General features: G+C 41.2%; 1 protein-coding gene across 1 annotated transcript in view; it reads left to right on the top strand.

Moving 5' to 3' along the window:
- The window catches only part of megf11 (multiple EGF-like-domains 11), a 94,829-nt gene extending 78,628 nt beyond the window's left edge, over positions 1 to 16,201 (top strand). The window contains exons 11-22 of the mRNA XM_037683686.1: positions 2,205 to 2,351; positions 3,624 to 3,758; positions 6,473 to 6,601; positions 7,268 to 7,396; positions 8,038 to 8,166; positions 8,302 to 8,430; positions 8,534 to 8,770; positions 8,949 to 9,118; positions 9,208 to 9,271; positions 13,482 to 13,526; positions 14,157 to 14,372; positions 16,026 to 16,201. Of these exons, the coding sequence (XP_037539614.1) occupies positions 2,205 to 2,351; positions 3,624 to 3,758; positions 6,473 to 6,601; positions 7,268 to 7,396; positions 8,038 to 8,166; positions 8,302 to 8,430; positions 8,534 to 8,770; positions 8,949 to 9,118; positions 9,208 to 9,271; positions 13,482 to 13,526; positions 14,157 to 14,372; positions 16,026 to 16,201 (1,706 nt within the window). The remainder of the gene's footprint in view (positions 1 to 2,204; positions 2,352 to 3,623; positions 3,759 to 6,472; positions 6,602 to 7,267; positions 7,397 to 8,037; positions 8,167 to 8,301; positions 8,431 to 8,533; positions 8,771 to 8,948; positions 9,119 to 9,207; positions 9,272 to 13,481; positions 13,527 to 14,156; positions 14,373 to 16,025) is intronic.
- The last annotated feature ends 6,394 nt before the right edge of the window (positions 16,202 to 22,595 follow it).

Genomic DNA, 22,595 nt, shown 5'->3' with positions numbered 1-22,595 from the left:
GACAAACAACCATTCAGTCTCTCACTCACACCTAAAGACAATTTAGAGTTACCAAAAACTGGAGAACCCGGAGAAAACCCACACTTTTATGGAGAGAATATGCAAACTCCACCCAGAAAGGCCCCCGGACCGGGATTTGAACCAACCTTCTCACTGAGAGGCAGCAGTTCAGTTGCACCACGGTGCTGCCTCAGTTAAAGTCATTATGCAAATAAACCAAGTGTTACAATGATTTTTTTGAGAGGGGCTTTTTGGGGAGAGAGTTTTTTGAGAAATCAACGTCATTTCTTAATGTCAAACACAGGGCACTAAGAGAGGACCTTGTCTCAGAGTTTAGGTGAAGAAGAGCAGTCAGGGAGGGGGAAAAGATGCAGGATGAAAAGGTCGAGCCCTCAGCGGCACACTCAATTCAGCCCTCCTGAGCTTAGGGCATTTATTCTGGGAAACAATGTGGGGGTTTTATTAGCTGCAAGAATGGAGTCGACAAGATGGGCCTCTCATGCTCTGAATCCTGCACAGGTCTGGACCATCTGTCAGCCTTAATTGAGTCACCAGGGTGCAGGGCTGGGGGGCAGTGTGTGGCCCAGTGGGTCAGACAAACACGTATTTATTAGAAGGAGACGACTTGTTGGAATTTGTCTCAGGACCGAGTCAGGAATGGAATAAAATGTCTATTTACAGAGAGTCAAATACTGTTTTTGCTGCGAACTTCTCATGTACCTGGGGGGGGGGTGTTGGATTCAGATTTGGGAAGTCAGCTTGCTGTGAGTTTCATCGTGAAGTCTTCAGGAATAGGCAGGAAGCTCAGACTGAGCTATTTCATGCAAGAGTTTAAGCTGTTTGTGACCCACTCAGTTGTTGCTGAGCTGTTGTAAAGCTGAGGAAACAGGGCTCTCTAACGAGGCACATGGTGGTGGGGGCTTCATGCAAGCCCATGCTAAATAGGATCTCGCCTTTTATTTGAGATCCTGGTCCGTGTAATAGTGCAGGTGATGTAACAGTGTGTTTATATGCAAAGACCAAGAGCTAAAAAGAACAAAAAAGATTTGGTTTGGTGTACTCGCTCTGTACAAATTGGATAGTGGAGACCTTTGGCACTTCTCAGCAGAAAGCTTTCTTTGAAGCAACCTCAGTCTTTCTTCTTCTTTCTCACCAGGCAATGAAAGCCCCTCTGTTTGTCACCATTACACTGAGAAATCTGATGCTCTGTCTGCACTCATTTTCCAAGAGCAAAGACAGTCGCTGTTTTTTTTTCTTCTTCTCCTGACCAGCCTAGCACAACCTCAAACGCAGTCGCACGTCTCGCCCTTCTTTTGATGTTGTGCTCCTGTCTGAATCACCTCCGCCCTCGACAACTCAAACGTTTCCTCTCCGTTGCGCCTCCATGCCTGCCCTAAAGCGCCGTGGATAGCGTATAACATCAGTCCCAGGAGTTTAGTCTGGGTTTAATTCAAAGGTTCTTTACTAAAGCTGCTTTAATGGCTACACCTATCTCTGATATTCTCACTCAAAGGAAATTCCAAATGAGCCGCGAACATGGCCGAAGCTCGTGAGGTTGCAGAGTTTAGGTGCGTGAGTCTGAGTGCAACTGCAATGATATGCAGCATATTACACCTTATGAGGAGACATGTCCGTATGTAGCACAACTTTCTCCTTTCATCTCATTTTTCTGAAAGGCTGAGAGAGGAAACTTGCTGCTCTGAAGGATGTGCTAATGCATTCATGTGCGCTGTGAGAACCCTGTATGAAGGCTGTGTTTTTTTCAGTTGTTGGCTGGAGCTGCACTAAAAAAACACACTGTGACACATCCAGTCTGTCCTCTTGTAAGCTGAGTACCTCCCTTCAGCTCAGTACACAACCCCAGTTTTGCTGAAAGAGAATGCGAGACAAGCTCGGGCTCTCTGGAGGCCCAACCCTGTTAATCAACACAGATCACTGGCAAGGAGCTCCAGTCAGATCAAATATAAAATACGTTTGGAAAGGAAAAACAGAGTGTGAAAGATGGACTAAAAAAAAAAACTAGCTTCAAACTGAAGATTTTTTTAATTTGAGATTGCTGCATAGGTCTGCTGCTGAGCATTGTGAGTGAGTGCTATAAGCTGCATTTTATTTTATTTATTTTTACAGATGGCTGTTTCAGCTTCGCCGTTTCTGCCCTCGTAGTTTGCATTCACTGAATATTCGTTTTGTTAATGTGCCTGCAGGAATCCACTGTGATAATGTGTGCCCACAAGGCTTCTGGGGACCCAACTGTTCAGTCAGCTGTTCCTGTCAGAACGGCGGGTCCTGCTCTCCCGAGGACGGCACATGTGTGTGCGCACCTGGATACAGAGGCACCACCTGCAAAAGAAGTGAGACTTTCCTCTTTTTCTATGCAACCCCTCTTGATCCAGAGCCTCGAGAAACAACCGTCTGACACGGAGAACGGCGCAGTAACAAACTCCATCATGGCGCTGACCTTGTTTTGATCTTTGAAGGATTGTTAAAAGGGTGAGCCAGCTCAGGAGAGGCACTCAGCTGTCGGTCATAGTGGCTCGAGTGTAAATCCTTCATCACAGCTATCTCTTAATCACAGTGTCTTTAGCCCTACGGCATCCCTCAGACATACACTGGCAAGTAAACACACACACATACACACACTTCATCCTCCCACACCGTCCTTAACAACCAGCTCGCAGTTGGAGACTCGGTCCTTGCCTGAAGCTCATCAGTGGGCACGCTCACTGGGAGCGCCAGCTCTGGCTTCTGAAAGGGTCCGTCTGAAGCCGCTCTCAAGTGCTCACTGATTGTGAGCAAAATTCACGACCTGTAAACATCACTCTGAGAGGAAATAAAAGAAAGTCACACACACTGTTTGTGTGGATGTTAGTGCGACATGATTACTGTAACAAACGAAAAATTCACTCATCACGTATAACCTCATAAGTCCACCTTTGTTTGCCTCTTTTGTTTTTGTCTGGTGAAATTTTTTTATTAAAAAGGATTACATGCTTCCCCAGAGGCTGATAATATGTTCCTCACCCTGCGATTGAAAAATAATCAACACCTGCTGTGTAAACTTCACATTGCCTGGATGTCAAAGCGGGACAGCAACTGTTTTATTACTTACTAAAAGGTGTTTGTTTAGGAAATACCTGATTGTCCCCTGAGATTAGTGCTATTGGAGGATACATTTTCTCCTAATCACTGCTTCTGGAGCTGGGAATTGAACACTTTAAAACTAAAGGGTCTTATCAGTTGCAGCCTCCTGCAAAATTGATGATATTTGTAACTCTTGCACCATCCTTGACTATCTTGTGCTTTGCTTTTTTTTGCACAATCTTCATTTTTATAACATATTAAGATGCTTTCCGGACTTTAGCACTTCTCTTCCTATGCCATTTGTGGCTGCAGATAAAGTGGCAGTGATTACAATAATGACTGACTTTTCTGCTCTCACCCTCCCTTTGCAGCCTCTCCTTGTCTTTTCTGCTTTGATTCCTCCAGCGTGGATTTTTCTCTCTCTCGCGCTCTACTCCCTTGATCGCTCTTGTCATGCTGTGTCTTATAATTATATACCTCTTGTTCCATCAACATTGGTGACTGATTCCCTCTCGTCTCCCGCCACGCTCCACTGGCTGCAGTCTGCTCTCCTGGGTTCTACGGCCACCGCTGCAGCCAGTCGTGTCCACAGTGCGTGCACAGCACCGGCCCGTGCCATCACGTCACCGGCCACTGTGAGTGCCTCTCTGGCTTCACGGGTTCTCTGTGCAACCAAGGCAAGTGGCACGCTCATTCCTGTTGCTGCGCTGTCCCTTACACAATTCACGAGGTTTTAGTTTCTGCTACTAGAAAATATGCATTAATCATTTTACCCTTACAGAGAATACAAAAAATGTGTATTAAAATTCATTGGCTCTAATAAAATCAGACATGTATCTGTATACCTAATGAACAAAAAATTAACTTAAAAAAAAACAACTATTAAAATCGCTGAGGCATGAGAAAACATTTTGCAGCACCTCTGTCTAATTCTGTGAAGGGACTTGCATGTGAAAGTGTTTTCATTAATATACAAAGAGGCAACATGTGCACATCTGTTCTTCTGGTTAAATGTAATTTCAGGACAACCTGTCTTTTGTGTATTGTCTTGGTGATGATTTAATTACACAGAGAGGCTCTGTTGATGAAGTAGAAACAAACATTGGAAATGATTTTGAAACCTGCGTGTTGCTTTTGTGCTTTTTTTCAGGCAGGGAAGTATTTTATTTAATCTGGAAAGAGTTTCTGGTCATTTCTTTTCACGTGTGGCTTCCTGAGCCAACAGATATTATAAATATACTACAGGAGGATTTCATGGATCAAGGTTTTACTGTTATAGAAGTACCGTATTTTCCGCCCTATAAGTCACAGATTTTTGCATAATATACATGCCCTGCAACTTATACGCTAAAGTGACGTATTTATGGATTTTCCCATATTTATAAACCAATTTTTGGCTGAGATATGATTGTTTTCATTCACTATGACTGAAAATATTGAACATTACCATTTTCAGCTGCTAGATGGCACTCGAGTAGTGGGGCATGCCGTTGTGTCATGTAATAGGTAAAAGTGGCTTTTGATGACACAATCGGCTTGCCACAGTACGACACCTCGTTCTGCTCGCTTGGAGCAACCGTTAAATCAGCTTCATTCTGCCGCCCTGGCAAAATGAAGCTGATTTAACCACTGAACTGCATTTATTAAGTAAAAGTTCAACTGAGACTCATCTTTGCTATAATGTCGAGCAAACAAATAATTGTTTTAGGTGGTTATCTTGTGAAATTTCAAAGAAATGCGCAGCGTTACTCCTTCCTGATTTCTTCCCTCTGCACGCTCCCGGAGCACCGAGGCAGTATATACTTTTGAGATACAGCTGATTTGACCAGTAAAGTCCTTTCATTAAGTAAAAGTTCAACTGAGACACACATTTACTATAAAGTCAAGCAAACAAATAAATGTTTTTGGGTGTTAATCTTGTTAAATTCTTGCTAAAGTCCTCCTGTGCATGCTCTCGTGGCCGCCATTATGGAAGCCTCAATTTTTGGCACAACACGGGTCCACATTTCCAGGTCGTCAGCGGTGACACGTAACAAACACGACATGTCTGTGGTGATGCATAATAGATGTGACGTATACGGCGAAGCGACATATTTATGGATTTTTCCACATTATTAGACATATTTGAACTGATGCAACTTATAGGGTGGTGCAACGTGTACGGTGGAAAATACGGTACTAAAGAACCAAATCAGGCATCAAGATTTTTCTCGTCATCGTTAATCTCTTACACTGATTGTTCTCAGCCTAAAATCAAACAATTGTCTTGACCAAAGGTAGAGTCCGAGCTCCTCCCTGGCCAAAAATAATAATAAAGAATCCCACATTGAAATATGTTGTTTTTACTTCTAATAATTTAGCTTTTATTTCTAATAAATCACAGAAAGTCTGTGAAGGATTTTTGATTCTCTTTCATGCCTTTAAGCAGTGTCTTATAAATAAAAGTTTAAAAGCGGAGCTGAAGGAAGAGCAGGAAAATAAAATGGGCAAAGATGAGAGCCAGTCCTAATTTGTCATGGCTATAATTACTGTTGAGCAGGCGTCAGGCGACGAGGGACGAAGGTGGCCAGCAACATGTACGTTCTCCTCCGGCTGAGCTCCGTCAGCATCCTCGCCCGTGCTCTGTCCACCACGCAGAGTCCCAGCCTAATGAAGCTCTCCTAGTGAGATGAGATTTGAAACCTCAGAAGCAGCATGAGGGAGTCAAACCTCATGGCTTAATGACAACCTGCTTGAAGGAGCTTGAAAGCGCTCTCAAGAAAAAAAGGGGGGTTAGCCAGTTAAAATATAATCATTAAAATCCACCCCACACATGAAAATGAGTTCAACCCATGTCTTTTTGCAGCGAGCCACCTTATCAGATACTTCTAACCCTGGGCTATTCTCATTTTATGAGACCTTTAATCGATCTGCTTCCTCCTCCTGACACACCTTGGCACAGTTCAGTTCAGCCCCCCCTGCCCGCCCCACTCAAAAAACACAATGAAGGTTTCGCTGAAATTTTTGCTCTTTTATGGAATAGCGCCAGAGTGCATTGAAATATTAATTTCATCAAATATTTATACAGTGGTCTGTGTACACGGTCTATTTTAATTCTGTGGCGCATCAGTCATTCCTCTCTAGTGGGTGGAAATAGGGCAGTTCTGCCACAGGAGGCAGTGATTAACGCCTCCTTTTGTCTAAACAGATCACTTCACTTCATATCCACTCAAAAAGAACAATCTCATCCATTAGAGGAAAACCTGTCACAGACCGAGTTTGTTTGTGTAAAACGTGCTCTCAGCAACGTGTCCGGGTTTCATGTCATGTTGTTAATGGCTTGACTTTTTAAATCCGATGCAGATCAGGTCTAATTTATAAAGCAATGTGTTTTGTGTGTGGTGTTTTACAGTCTGTCCAAGCGGAAGGTTCGGTAGGGCTTGTGCTGAGGTTTGCCTCTGCACCAACAATGGCACCTGCAACCCCATTGATGGCTCCTGCCAATGCTTTCCCGGTTGGACAGGAGGGGATTGCTCACAGGGTATGGCCTCACTCCTTCATCCTTAATTCACTCACATTCATGCACTTCCCTCCCTCCCGTTGTCTGTCTCATACCCATAGTTTCCCTTCCTCACATTTGCTTTCATACACACGAGCCGTTTTCTTGACCCTACAAATTAATAAGAACCGCCCCCAGCTCAAGATGATGCAAAACACATAGCCCGCTAAAATGGCTTTTGTAATACATTATGCTCTTTGATTTGCTGCTCTTTAGGCCAAAGATCATAAGCAGAACTTTGAGCTGCCACGCCGTGGGAAATAGACGTGTATTCTGAGTGCATTTAAAGCATTTACAGTAAGAACAGAAGACTGCAGCAGGTGTTCAAGCTGCTCACAAGATGCCAGCTTTAATACTTAAACTGGATTTTCTGCAAAAAGAAAACTCAAAGTATAGTGTTCACTATTGTATATACATGTTCATTCAACCTTTAATTATACAGATAAATCACATTGAGCCTTGAAGACTCATTTACAAGTGAGACCTGTTATACCTCTTATATGAAGAGGTATAGCACATTCCTCACATGTGGGGAATGTCTCAATTTTCCTTCAAAAGCCTGTTTTTGGGGGTGCCATGTATGCACATCTTGGGAAACAGGTTTATCATGAGAGTGTGTGACCTTAAGTTTGTCTCTGGCGTCTGCAGCCTGTCCCTCTGGACACTGGGGCCCCGACTGTCTCAACTCGTGCAACTGTCACAACGGAGCCCAGTGCAGTGCCTACGATGGGGAGTGCAGGTGCAGCTCGGGTTGGACTGGTCTCTACTGCACACAGAGTAAGTCCCCACCACCCCCACCCCCACAAACAGTTAACAGACAAACAGTATCACCTACTGGCTATCCAGCGGGACTGCAGGGGGAGAGAAAAGAGCTTCTTATGAGTTTAAAAATAAAGTTTTTATGTGCTATTTCACAGAGAAACATCAAACAAAATCTAATAGTCACTTCATCATTTTGCTCATAATACATTCCAGTCATTTGCCCGCTGATAGTGCAGCTCATCAACATCCGTCCTGTAATTTGAATGCCATTATCTATAACCCCAAGGGTTTGCTCAGTGGTGTTTGTCGCATCAAGCTCCTGCTTTGGTGCATAAAAATGGCTATTGTTTTATTCTGTGTTGTTTGAGATAAGGGAAAGGAAAGCAGAAACAAACTGATTCCTACCTTTCTCGGTTGTGTTGTTCCGTTTGTACCACTCTGAGTTATGGTAACAGCATAACTGGATTTTCTGCTGAAACAGGAAATCTTTCATTTCCATCCATTCACATTGTACCTTATTGAGTATGCAGCAGAGACATCGAATGGTATTGATTTTCCTGTTCCCTTGCGATATGACCTTGACTCTTTACACTGTCTTGCCCATTCCCCCCCTCCTCAAACCTTCACTGAAATATTATATACATCTCTGTCCCCAGGCTGTCCTTCAGGGTTCTACGGAAAGGACTGCGCCGAAGTCTGCCACTGCCAGAATGGAGCAGACTGCGACCACATCACTGGCCAGTGTGTTTGCCGAACAGGCTTCACTGGGATAAGCTGTGAGCAGAGTTGAGTAGCACATTTTAGCTGTAAACGAAATTACCCAGTGGATGAGTGCGCATGTGTCCTCTAAACATTTTGGCTCGTGTTCAGTAAGTGCTTTAATTTTGATAGATGTAGTAATGCACTTCTCTGTCATGCAGAGTGTCCCGCAGGTACATTTGGATACGGCTGCCAGCAGCTGTGTGAGTGCCTGAACAATGCTACCTGTGACTATGTGACTGGAATGTGCTACTGCAGCCCTGGATATAAAGGCATCCGCTGTGATCAAGGTGAGAGGTGACCGAGCTGGCTGAGAATTTGGGGTGCATTAGAGCTCAAACACAAATGTGTGTGCATTGTTTGGATTTCCCACTCTCTTTGTTTACTGTGTAGCAGCTCTGATGATGGAGGAGCTCAATCCGTACACTAAGATTAGCCCGGCACGGGGCTCGGAGCGCCAATCGGCAGGGGCCGTCATGGGCATCATCTTCCTACTCCTCATCATCATGGCCATGCTTAGTCTGTTTGTGTGGTACCGGCAGAGGCAGAGGGACAAGGGTCACGAGATCCACCCCAGTGTGTCCTACACACAGGCAATGCAGATTAACAACACTGACTATTCTCTGTCCGGTGAGAAGTTTTTCAATATTTTCAATCTTTGGCTAAAGTCTATCAGTTGCAAAATTACTAAAAGCCTCTTTTAAAATGTCTGTAAAACATGGTTGAAGTTGTGATAAAAGTATCGATTTTGTGAAAAGAAATGTGGCACGGTCATCTGTTGATCTTTGAAACTTCTCTAAACCCTCAGAGTGTGGCAGTACTGTGGCAATGAGGACCAGCGGATCTGAGATCAGTCAGAGCCAGAACAGCACCAGCAGTGGTGGCCAGTGCTTCTCCAACCCCAGTTACCACACTGTTGCCCAGTGCAACGTGGTCTCCACCATCTCCAGCAACCTGGATGGCACTCTGACACTCAAAGTATGAGCACCCAACGTATGGGTTGGCACATTTAACAGAATCCAAAAACACATTGCAGCATAAAAACAACTGTGTCCTCCCTTTTGCAGTCAAGCACATTAAAGGGCAGAAACAGCTCTGAATGGAGAGCCTACTGCAGCCGTAATGACATAGGTCAGTAATACTCTCTTTCTTTATGTCACACCACATACAGGCTGAGCTTGGACTTGGGAGCAGAAATGAGCAAAATTGTCGATTCAAGAGCAAAGACGCATGTGCCATTAATGCAGACCTTTTATTGGCACCAGCCTGCTGTGAATGAGGATGAACCACAGGGCTCTTGTTAAACATGACCTTTGCTCTGATTTTGATAAGGTATGCTGGTGGGACGAAGAGAGTACTGGTGCAAAGATGATTGTGGGTCACTTTGAGCTCATTAGTCCTTTTTTGCTTCCCCGAGTGGCGGTGATGGCTTACACTGGGTCAAACGCTGCACATTTAAGATGGTAATTATAGAAAATCCTATAGGAAAGTGGGAGCATTTTACTCAGCATATTAGAAATGTATGTTGCATATACTGTATTGCAATAACACATTTAGCTGTTTCCAAGATAAACCATGGTGTAAGTTTTTTTTTAATTTTATTTCCACAAATAAGACTAAACATATAGCATGTGACCTTTTTGTCGCCATATGATTTGTTGTTAATTATATAAAACTAAATATTTTAATTGTGTGATTGTTGATGAGTTCTGCACATCAACGGAAATGCATGCATCCATGCAGAATACAGTATATATATTTACATCTGTAAAAAGTTTTATCTCATGCACACTTAAAAGCTTTCTACAGATTTCCATTGTCTTAATCCCAAGCCTGTAATTTTGCCTGCAAAAATAATAACTTCATTCATCTTTAAAGAGTGAGTTCTGCGCTTGCAATTGGTTTCCAGCTGTGTGCCACTTTGTTCACTTCAGGTTCAGCTCACATACAGAAATTGCAAGATTTTCCAGGTAAATTAGTGATTACTTTCAAAGTGTATCACCCAGCAGCTTGCAAGAGGAAGCAGTTGTGGCACAACAGCAACAAAACTAACACCATCCTTCAAGATAAGGTTCTCACTGCATGGTTCAGTGCATTGTTTATCTTTCTGCAAACATGCAAACCATTTAAACCAAAGAGTTACATATAGGTTTGAGTGAAGTCTGTTTAATTTGATCTAATTTTTGCAGAGTAATTGTTTGGTTTAGTTTAAATCAAGTTTGTTTATTAGAGACAATTACTTTTTGAACAATGATACTTTGGGATTTTATGTTGGCTGACCACTATGGCTTATTCCTGCACCTATTGTAGCACAAAACATTTGTTTCAGTAATTTCATGCTTAATTAATGAATATTAAAATTACCGGTAACCAATCTGAGAAACGTATACTTTGTTGTTCACCAGTGTTTTACTTTAATTTTACTAACTAAATGCTTAGAACATAAGTCTGTAATGACAATCTTGATATCTTTACGCATAAAACATTTTTGGATGAGAACTGGTGGAGTAAAACTGTTGTTTTTTATTATTTATATATATATATATAAAAACCTTTGTCAGCCTGATAAGCATCAACAGCCTTTTCTCTGAGGTCCTTCAGAGGTCTCCTTTGTTAGTGTGATATTACAACCCATGAAGAGTGTTTGAAGATCAGACTTTGATAGATCCCAGCTCCTTAATTAAAACAGGTCGTCCCACTCAAACCTGATTACTATTCCACCTGACTCATTTCAACTCAAATTAACAACTAATTATAAAATGTTTATAGAATTTTTTACATATATTATATAAAATATCTCTCATGAATATGGGTATTTTATGCATAATTAGGTCTGGTAATGTTGATTTTTTTATTATTATTTTTTATATATATATATATTGTTCTGGGGGTCATATTTAGGTAGAAATTTCTTCAAAACACCTTTAAAATAATGCACCTATGCACACACGTTTAACATTTTATATGAAAAATTATATTTGTTTCTGGTTTGTAATGGTGTAAACTTTAAAAAAATAAATAAATAAAACTACCTAGATGGAATAAATTATAGCTAAACATCAAGCAAAATCCAATTTTTCTTTAATCAATTCTTTCTTTATTTAAAATTTGTAACTACTTATTCCCAATTTGCATTCAAGCATGCAGCAAATCAAATTCTTACGACAGCTCAAATTGTCCCTGAGCGATCAACCAGCATATCTTTGCATGAGATTGATAATTGTTGTCATTTAGTATCTTGTTATAGCCACAGCTGACAGACTTGTAAGCGTTCATTCAGATGAAATACAGTATTTAATAGATATAGATCATCTATATCATCATCATCACCATTTTTTTCTGAAATTCTCTAATATTTTGCTGAACCTTAAAGAGATATTGCAGATCTTTTGAATTGGGTTGTTGTGGGAAAGGTTCTGAACAATTTATTTTCTTTCTTTCGGCTGCTCCCTTCTTCAGGGGTTGCCACAGTGAGCGAACTTGCACGAGGATTCAGCAGTTGTTTTATGCCAGGTGCCCTTTCTGACACAATCACAGACCAGTGAGCTGCACAGCTCACATGTGTGGAGCAGAGGGGCTGTCATCTCAGGCACCTGGGGGAGCAGATGGAGGATTGGAGAATTTGGGGAGGGGATGGGGTCATATAGGGCCCAGAGTGGCGCAAATGAGGGCGATAGTTTAGTAAGCATCACATTCAATTCTTCCAAAACTGGGGTCATTCAAAAAAGCCTTTTATAACAGGTAATATATAAATTGTTCATACTCTTTCCAGAGATCCTCATATCAGAAGATCTGAACTAATCCTTCAACGAAGCATTGATTGTCACATTTCACATTTGGGAAGTGACAAACTTGGGTGGTGGTTCCCCTTTTTTTTTTTTTTTTAAAGAAAAGGTCAGAGTGCATGTTCCAGCTATCAAGGTATCACACTTCTCAGCCTCCCTGGGAAAGTTCACTCTAGGGTGTTGGAAGAGAGGCTCCAACAGATTGTCAAACATTGGATTCAGGAAGAGTTGCGTGGCTTTTGTCCTGGTCAATAGTAGAATCAGATCTTCACCCTTGTGGATCTACTAGTCATGAGAGTTTGACTTTCCAGTCTGTATGTGTTTTGTGGACCCAGAAAAGGCTTATGACCATAAGGCAGTCTGTGAGGGTGCTCCAGGAGCATGCAGTACCAGGGCTGTGTTTACAGGCAATCCATTCCTTTATAACAACAACAAGAACTGTTTCCATATCCTTGGCACTAAGTCAAGCTCATTTTTGGTGCAGGTTATACCCTGCATGGGCAGTCCCTCGCCTCTGATCCTGTTTGTGATGTTCATTGACAGGATTTCAAGGTGCAGTTGTGGAGAGGAGGGTGTCTGGTTTGGGAAAGTTAATGGTCTTGATCTAAAAAGTTAAGCCTGGTCCTCTGGACGGGTTCAAAAAACATAAAATTGTAGAAACTTTTCGTCTTTCGTCCGAAAGACTTCTTTAGTCTGAAGAGCTGTATTCAGCTCAGTCTTATAAATAGCACCCTCTCATAGTGGATCAACCAATGTTAATGGTCTTGACTGCTTTTTGCTGTTGATATCAGAATCAGAATGCCTTTATTGTCATTATACGCAGTACAATGAAATTAAGAGCCACTCCTTTTTCCAGTGCAAAAACACGCCTTAAGACTAATATGGTTCTGTTGGTACCTTTAGTCTTTGATCTTCAATGTGCAGTAAGACAATAAGTAGCAGAGTGACATCACATTTATCTCTAAGTCTGAGTTCAATGGACAAGGGAGGAATGCCCCCAGGTCTGGAATGAGTTTTTCCATCTGGCATCATCCATATAGTAATGAGGGCATTTGTCTGTTGTGGCAAAGAATGTGTTAAGTCTAATAGCAAAGTTCTCAATTTACTCATCTGTCTATGTTCCAATTCTATGGTGATAAGTTTTGGATCCTGACCAAAAGAACGAGATCCCAGATACAAACAGCTGAAATGAGCACCCTTTGTAAAGTGGCCGGGCTCAGCCTTAGAGATAGGGTGAGGAGCTTGGACTCCTTTGAAAAGAGTCAGTTAAGGTGGTTCAAGCATCTGATTAGGATGACTCCTGAATGCCTACTTTTGGACATTTCCCGAGAATATCCCCGAAAAAGGATCTCCTATAGGGCTGACCGAGAACTTGCTGGAGGGATATCATCTCTGGCCTGGGAATGCCCTGAGAGCTCCTAAGTGTTGCTTAGGAGAGGGATGGCTTAGTTTCTCTCCTGGACCTGTTGCCTCCATGACCGAATCACAGATAAGAGATGATGGATGGCATGGATAGATGGTGAAATTATATGTGATGTTTTTCTGTCTCGTTTCAGAGGTTCAGCAGGGTGATGTACAGACACAAAGAGGCTCAAGAAAAGGTAAACATTTTATTTTAAATGTTTTTTTCTGTATGTGTGTTTGCTAACTCATTTCACATGCGAAACCATGCCCAGCTTCACCAGCACAATTATGGAATCTTTTCACACTTTACGGCTCTGTTTTTCTATTTGGATTGTTTTCCCTTTTGATATGACCATTTCTCCAACCCAAAATGTCACACAGGTATATTTTCAGTGATTTATGTGAAAACTCTTTGCACTCTGGACAAGATCATGGTGGGCTGAGGTTTTATTCCAACAGTAATTGCTTTCTATGGCTCAGTGCCTGATACGTCATTTTGTCTTCCACACTGTGCGGTCGATGGTAAATGTGAGGGACCCAGGGGTGTGAAGAGGGCTTTGCTGCGGTCTCTAATGAGGCCTCTTATCAGATTGATGAGACTGTTATAGATGAGATGAGCCTTCCACTCTCTCCCCCTTTGTACTCTGATTACTATAAACCACCATTACTCACCTGCTGGAGACAAAAAAGAAATTCAACTTTAGCTTCATTGCCATTCTCTTCGCCATACTGTGATATCTTTTTAAATTCCAGTATTAATACCACCATTACAGGTCTGTGACAGCCGCTTCATCTTTGTTGATATTGCATAAGTCTTTGTCTTGCAGTTTCTGCAGATTACATCAAAAGCTCCCTGTGCAGCAACAGCTCCTGCTCCCTGAATAGTGATAATCCATATGCCACCATTAGAGACCCACCCAAGTTGGCTTGCAAGCACACAGAGAACAGCTACGTTGAGATGAAATCCCCTTCCCACCGTGAAGTGCCCTTCGGAGGTACAGCCACCCTCCTGGGCACTGTGAGCAGGAACATCTATGAAGTTGGTGAGTGGCACTTGTTTGCAGCTCAGGGGGGGCTGCACCCCCCTCTGGTGGTGAATGAAAGAGACAGTAACCTGCATCAGGAACATCATACAAGCAGGAGCAAAGAACTTTGTGGTTTTTCTCATATGCGGAAAACCATACAGAAACATTGTTAGCTGTCGCATCGCTATAAAGGAGAGCAGTAATTCAAACACAGCATAAAACAAATCTCTTCGCATTCTTCTTGTTTACACACAAATGGTAAATGGACTGTACTCATATAGCGCCTTTCTATCTTATCGAGATACTCAAAGCACTTTACACTACAATCTGTGTCCTCATTTACTCATTCATACAGCACTCTATTAGATCTCTACAAAACGAATTGAACAAATCATTCTAAAGAGACTAATCAGAGCTTTATCACATTCATACACTGATGGGACACACATCGGAGGCAACGAGGAGTTCAGTGTCTTGCCCAGGGACACTTCGGCATGTGACTGCTGGTGGATTCGAACCCCCAACTCTTGCATTGGAGGATGACTGCTCTAACCACTCAGCCACAGCCGCCCTCAAGCTAGCGTTAGCGTTGTGACACAGCTAACTGCTACAGAAAGTCCAAAGAGTAGTAGTTTCATGTTTTGTTTTTTATTTTCTTTTTATTTTACATGAACATTCAGAAGTGGAAATTTCAAAGTTCTGTGTTGAAAAACTAAAAACAACTAGAACACGATACTACAGTCACAATTTCAACTAGTCAAAGATTCCTCACCAAGCCCAACCTCAAATTCCAATATGGCTGCCTTGTGCATAAAAAGCTGGGATAGCTGCAGCAATAAACTTCTTATTTTTACTACCCATGGTTTGTATACCACTGAATAAGTGTCAGAGATAATAATGTACTATTTTTATTAAAAAAGTGTCTTCTTTCAGCTTTTCCCGAGCAAGTCATCCTCCTCCATCTCACTCTGTCCTCTTTATTAGAAAATGTACCATATTTAAATGCATCAGAGAGATACATTTTCATTATTTTAGAAAGTAGTTAGCCTGACCACAACTAGCAAACACTGTTTTTGAATTCCATCTGGAACACCATAGGCAGGTGCAAAGCCAGTCCTAAATCTGAATTTAGACTTTCGTAAATGCAACCCAGCATAAAACATGATGCATTTGTCAAAACAAAAGGACGATTACTTAATGTTGGGTTGCCTTTGGTCTGTATTGATTTCTGCAGAGTGCCAGTCTCAGGCAGATAAATATGAGTCTTGTGTAGTTTAATATTGGTGTTGTTGAGAATGTAAATTTAAAACTGGCAATGATTTGCCACCATGATAAAGGTTTTTTCACCAGAGTAGTAGAGTCTGTCAGTTTGAGATATGGGCAAGCCTGCAAAATGTTAGAGTATGCTAATAATACATGTATATTACTAAAGACCCATGTATTAGAAGTACTAAGCAGAGGTACTTGATATGAAAAAACAAATAAAACAAACTGTACTGTCATGTATTGAACAAACCCCCCACTGGAAGAATGGTCTTTCTGTACACCTGGTGTCAGTGCTCAAGTTTGTGAAGCAAGCAGATTCAACTCTGACCTCTCTTTTTCTTTGTGTTTCTTTTAGTCTAGCTAACATATCTCCTTTTTCTTTTTTTCTTTTCTAAACTATCACAGAACCAACTGTGAGCATCCTGCAGGGACCTAATGGAATGGCCACTGGCTTCTCCCAGACCCCCTATGACCTTCCTTGCAGCAGCCACATCCCCAGCCACTATGACATTCTGCCCATGCATCACAGCCCCAAACAAACACCCCCACCACCCCCAGAAAGCCCCAGTTCTTTGCTCTAAAATGCTCCTCTCCTTCCACGGGTCCTGGACAGCGTGCTGGCAAACCAACTTTCAGCCATCAGCTCTCCTGTCATCTGCCTCTGTGTGTGTTGATAAGATACTGAGATCCTGCGAGGAGATGAACGCAGCCCCTCTGGACCATCGTCTCTCTGGCGCTCTCTCTGTGACCCTGAAGGTGCGAGGGGAGGAACCAGTGTCCCACACACCAGCGACTATTCACCCATTTTATTGTCTTATACAACTGATCGCTCAAACTGCTGCCTGGCCTTTTTATGGCCCTCCTGAAGTGGAACATTATTGTTCCAAACACTGCTAAGGGCAGTATACGTGAACTGAGTGGACAGTTTCTTTACATGGGAGAGCTATCCTCATGTTAAATTTTTCCAATGATTTATGTTTATTATTGCAAACCAGTCGTGTGTTTGTAATAGCTCCCATACAGAAGTGAATGTCTCCTCAGAAAGAAAGGTAAAGCAGTGCAGACCGTGTCAATGAGGGTAAAGATTCACTGTGTACAAATATCGGATTGCATGGATTTTAGGATAGCAACACAGCAAACGTGTACTTCTTCTACTTAGAAGTGAAGAAATGCAGAGGCAAAAGAAAATATTAATCTGTCCTAAATATTAGATTTGGAAACTGGGCTGAGAAAGAAAGAAATGTGAGAAAGCATGGATAAAAAGAAGTGTTGTAATGGATCTGTATTCACTGTTATCCAGTAATGATCACGCAGTTAATGCTTATGTAAGCTAAGTTTTGTTGTTAATGAGGCCATGTGTATTTGGACATGTATTCAGGTCACCAGTGTTCATGCATTTCTTAAAAAGAGTTACACGAAATCAGTCTGAAGCTTTTATTATTTTCACCACACGAATGAAGTGCTACAATCTTGTGTTGTTTTCCACGTGAAGGACTTTGTTTCTCTCGCACATGTCTTGATTTCCTTTTACCTTTTGAATATTGGATGTTAAATGATTGCTTTGATATGTTATGTTTTGTATTTATAAACCTAATGGCTTTACATATTAATTTATATTACTGATTATGTCTTTTTTAAATCAATGTGATTATAATAAAAAAAACGAGCATGATCAGATAATGGATACCCACTGATGTAGATAACACAATTTATCTTCTTGTGAGATTAGCTGTGCCATTCTGTGAGCCGTTTTTGAAGTCACTTCAAATGTTCTCTGTCAAATTGTAGATTAAAAAAAGAATAATTCGTCATTAAGACCCAGAAAGATTTACAAAGCAAAGCATATGTAGAAATCCATTCTCTAAAAATACTTTATGTTTATTTCAGGCTGATTAACATCTTTATTTAGTGAACTGGATTTGAACATTACTGTGCAAATCCCATTTCACCCTTTGTTGAAGCAATAACATGTTGACAATCGATGCACACGCAGCGTTTCATTAGTGCCGGACATTATGGCATCATTGACAAGTATGGTGACAGGTGATCATACCTTTGTGACTGTTTGTCCGCTGAGGACATGTTTTCTTTCCTAACTGCTGTCATATAAAGCTGGTTGTTGTTTTTGGTACTTAAGTTTCTTTCAAATTAAATGCCTATTCTGCCATCAGAAACCAGTCTCAGTCAGGTTTATACTCTGGAAAGAAGATAAGTTAATTTTATATAAGAGTCTATTCTAACAAATGAACATAATGCATTCTCTAAACATTATCATTCATTTTGATTTATTCCAAAACTTTTAATGCACACTGCCCTCTCACCGTTGTAGCATTAATAACCAGCCTTGTGCCTAATTTAATATAACGCAGTTTAATACTGCCTCTTATGGTTAAATGTTTAGCCCAGTTTCACCACTGGCCATGCCCCACGCCGCTCATAAATGGGATACGTTAGAAGTCTAAATTCACAAAACTTCAATGAGTTGGAGTCTTTAAGTGCTGAAGATCAACAAAGACAACGTTTACAGGATGTAAATAAGTTTTCATTATTCTGTGTTCATGTGCTGCACAGCTTTGCTTCAGAACATAGTTTAACGTTTAATCAAATAAAACTGTTAGTTTGATGAACACCTTATGATCTTAAGTGATGATCTGGATTATTTTTGGAAGCAGGCTACAGTTATGTTCCTGTAATAGACAGCAGTCTGAAGTAAAGCAGTGTAAACATAAATAAAATAGCATTTGATTGAGACCCTGTGTGCACTACTTCTGTTTCAAGTATTACATATATATATATATATATATATATATATATATGTAATATATATGCCTATTTTGAACATACCATCTATTATTTTGTGTCCTACAATAAGAACAACTATTGAAACTCATTTTGTTCTTGTTAATTATATTTCTGTCTTACGTTATTGTGATCTTCTTACCATTAAATTTATGAGCTAAAAAAAATGTCATTAACAGGAAATTATATTAAAAAAAAAACACATAATTAAAAGAGCATCAATTGTTTCAGGAAAATATTTATATTTTATTGTGTATAATGTGAACATTATCGCCACCTATTGGTACTACCTTGGAGTTTCAGCATTTGTGTAAAATCATACAAAGGGGGAAAAATATAAATGGAAACAAAGTATACAGTATATTAAAAAATATATCCATAGTGTATATTGGACCTGATTTGCTTTAAAAAAATATATATATATTTTTTACATATCATTATTTTTGTATCATATACTCTCTCCTGATAATCTTAACATCCATTTTGCTAAATGAAATTCAAACAAAAACTGTGTCAGACCAACCCAACCCTTAGTGTAAATATTCATAGATCAAATACATTAAAACAATAATCACCAGGTGCAAAAGTCATTAAAATGTAAAGAGTTACAATATAATATTTGCTTAAACCACTTTCAGTTTTCCAAAACTGAACTGCCAGAAGTCCACTTCAGGTCCTGGCCCCTATACCTGTCAAGGTTTACCTACTCCTACTGTAGATATTAGTGATTTTAGTTTTGATTGTTTTTTTTTTTTTGTTGTTGTTGTTGTTGTTTATGAAGATGGCATTATGGGCCTTGTGGAAAAAAATGTTTTGTGTGATTGATTCCACAGATATTTTATGTTTTGAAAGGGTAAAAAACCAACCCAACAGTTTTCAGTCAGGTCATCTGGACAGTTTATTTTGTTGCTAAAACGTTTCCCCTTCCATCCAGAAGGCTTCATCAGTCAAGGAAACACACAACACAAAACTGATTCTTCCCCCAACAGCTTACTCCAAAGTGGAACAAACCAGTTATGTTTGTGCTAAGATGGCCTCTTTGGCACGCCCCCTCCTCCGGTGCCGGCCCTCTCCCTCGTCGACAGTCATGTCAAACTGTGCAGATGACCTGACTGAAAATTGTTGGATTGTATACCTGGATTATTGAGCATGGACTTTGTTAGGTAGAAAACCAAATAAAACAATAAGTTCCTCAAAACATGAAAGCTGTGAAGAACCTGAATGGTTAAAAAGAATCTTTCTCTAAGAATTGTGTATGAACTATAAATGTAATGAAGCTGACAGAGGTGCGAATTTTGCTGCAGGGAAGATGGTGCTGCCTTTCATCTGAGCCACTCTGACAGAAACAGGAAATTCAGTTGATTTTCTCTTAGATGAATCGGGATTAATATTCAATGTCAAATGTGGCACCAGACATGCAGTTACATAACATGTCTCTGCTGCAGGATGTCCTGATTCTCAGGAACACACAGACGTCTGCAGATATCTGTCAACATCAACCGGATCTCACCTGTTCAGATTTTTAAACATTTACATCAACTGTACACTACAATTTAGTTTTTAAAAATTGCAGTAAATACACTTACTTTTCTTCATTCTCACTCGAGTTTCAGAAATATATTAGGTTACATGGAAGCTCTATCTTCATTAGTTTGAATTTTTTTTTTAAACTGAGATTTTCTACGGCATTTGTATCTCTTATCCAAATGGAAGTTGTTTTTTTTTAATGAAATTTATAAACATTCAAAATAGTTATTCTTTTTTTTATGTTGTTTTATATGCATGTAGAGTCATACCGAGTTTTTAATATCTAACTATCAAACTATCAAACTGAAAAAGAAGCAGTCAGAGCGGGGTCTGGCCCAAAATGATCGCTGCTGCCTTAAAACAACTCGAGAAGACTTCATTTTTCTATTTTGGACTCATGTCAGATTAGCTTCACAGAAAAAGGACAGGAGGGATGATTAAAATAAATTAACCTTTCATCAGTGAGATACACATCAGTGCATGAAGCTTCAAAGTAAAGATGAGTTGGCTTTGGTCAAAAAGCCTAAATATCACATGTTTTAGTGTGAATTAACAGAGTTTGGACAAAATATATGTTTACAAAATACACTTTGAGTATAAGTTATGAGTTATCTATCAATTTTGGCACAGAGGAAAAGGTATATGTTCACAGGAGGCTTCTGAGTGCTAACCACCTGCAGCTTATGAATAATTTATCACTATAGTCTCATATCAGGTGTTTAGAACCTTTTTTGTGAAGAGAGACAAAAACTGCAGAGTATTTAAACATTTACTGTGACTGACAAATGGCTACCTGTATAAAAGTGCATATTTGCCTCAACAAATTTTTGCTATCAGGATTGGCTCAATAGTCCGTTCATTTAAATATTCATCCCTGGGCTGCACTCCGCTGTGACTAAACCCGTAGCAGAGCTCAGCTGCAGATCTTCATTACTGTCACGTTATGCCACAGGAACTGTGAGGATCCAATAGACCAGAGCTGAATATTTGCTTCTCTATTCCTAATGCATCATCTGTATTCAGCTCAGTTCCATTTATATCGTCCCAGCTATGTGTCTATATAACCCCACTTCTAAATCAAAATGTAGCTTGACAAGTCATTAGTCTTAAAGTAAACCATCAAAATGTTTCATGACATCCATCCATTATCTTCCACTTGTTCTGAAGTCAGGTCGTGGGGGCAGCAGCTTGAGCAGGAAGGCCCAGACATCTCTTTCCACAGCCACCTCTTCCAGCTCTTCTGGGGGAACTCCAAGGTGTTTCCAGGCCAACCGAGAGACATAGTCTCTCCAGCGTGTCCTGGGTCTTCCCCAGAGTCTCCTCCCAGTCAGATATGCCTGAAGCAGGGAGCATCCTTACCCAATGCCTGAACCACTTCAACTGTCTCCTCTCAATGTAGAGGAGCACCGGTTCTACTCTGAGTCTCTCCCGGATAACTGAACTTCTCACCCTATCTCTAAGGGAGAGTCCAGCTACCCTGTGGAGGAAACTCATTTAAACGGTCTGTGTCTGCAATCTTGTTTTTTCGGTCACTACCCAGAGTTTGTGTCCATAGGTGAGGGTAAGAACATAGACCAACCTGTAAACAGAGAGTTTCACTTTACAGCTCAACTCCCCCCACCCCCCACTACAATGGATCAACAGAGTCCACAATACTGCAGATGCTGCATCAATCCTTCTGTCAATCTCAAGCTCCATTCTTCCCTCACTAGTGAACAAAATCCCGAGAAGCTTGAACTCCTTCAGGTGAGGCAGAACCTCACCCTAGACCCAAAGACAGCAATCCACCCTTTTCCCACTGAGGACCATGGCCTCATATTTGGAGGTTCTGATTCTCATCCCAGCCGCTTCACATTCGGCTGTGAACCACTACACTGAAAGCTGAAGATCACGGCACGAAGACGCCAACAAGACCACATCATCTGCAAAGGGCAGAGATTGAATCCTTAGACCACCAAACCAGACTTCCTTTGACCCCTGGCTGCACTGAGAAGTTCTGTCCATAAAAGTTATGAACAGAATCTGTGACAATGGGCATCCGTGGCTGAGTCCAACTCCCACCCTGAAGGGGTCCGACTTATTGCTGGCATTGTGAACCAAACTCTTACACCGATTGCACAGGGACTGAACAGCCCATAGCAATGGGCCCCCAATCCCATACTCACAGAGCACCCCCCACATTGTGCCCCGAGGAACACGGTTAAACATCTTCTCCAAATCCACAAAACACCTGTGGACTGGATGGGCAAACTCCCATGATCCCTTGAGGACCCTAGTAAGGGTAAAGAGCTGATCCAGTGTTCCATGGCCAGGATGGAAACCGCATTGATCCGCTTGGATCTGTGGTTCAACCAATGATCGGACTTGCTTCTCCAGTATCCCTGAATAGACCTTTCCAGGGAGGCTAAGGAGTGTGATGCCCCTATAATTGGAGCACACTCTCCAGTCCCCCTGTTTTAAGAGAGGAACCACCACCTCAGTCTTCCAATCCAGTGGCACTGCACCCGGTGTCCACGCGATGTTGTAAAGGTGCATAAACCAAGACAGACCCACAACATCCAGAGCCTTAAGGAAATCAAGCCTCAGCCATGGTTATGGACAGACCAGCCCCGAGTCAGCTACCTTCATGGAAAACATGTTGGTGGGATT

Source organism: Nematolebias whitei, chromosome 10, assembly GCF_014905685.2.
Source record: "Nematolebias whitei isolate Nwh7 chromosome 10, NemWhi1, whole genome shotgun sequence".
Taxonomy (NCBI): domain Eukaryota; kingdom Metazoa; phylum Chordata; class Actinopteri; order Cyprinodontiformes; family Rivulidae; genus Nematolebias; species Nematolebias whitei.
The sequence above is the reverse complement of the archived record's forward strand: the minus strand, read 5'-3'. Positions and strand labels throughout refer to the sequence as shown.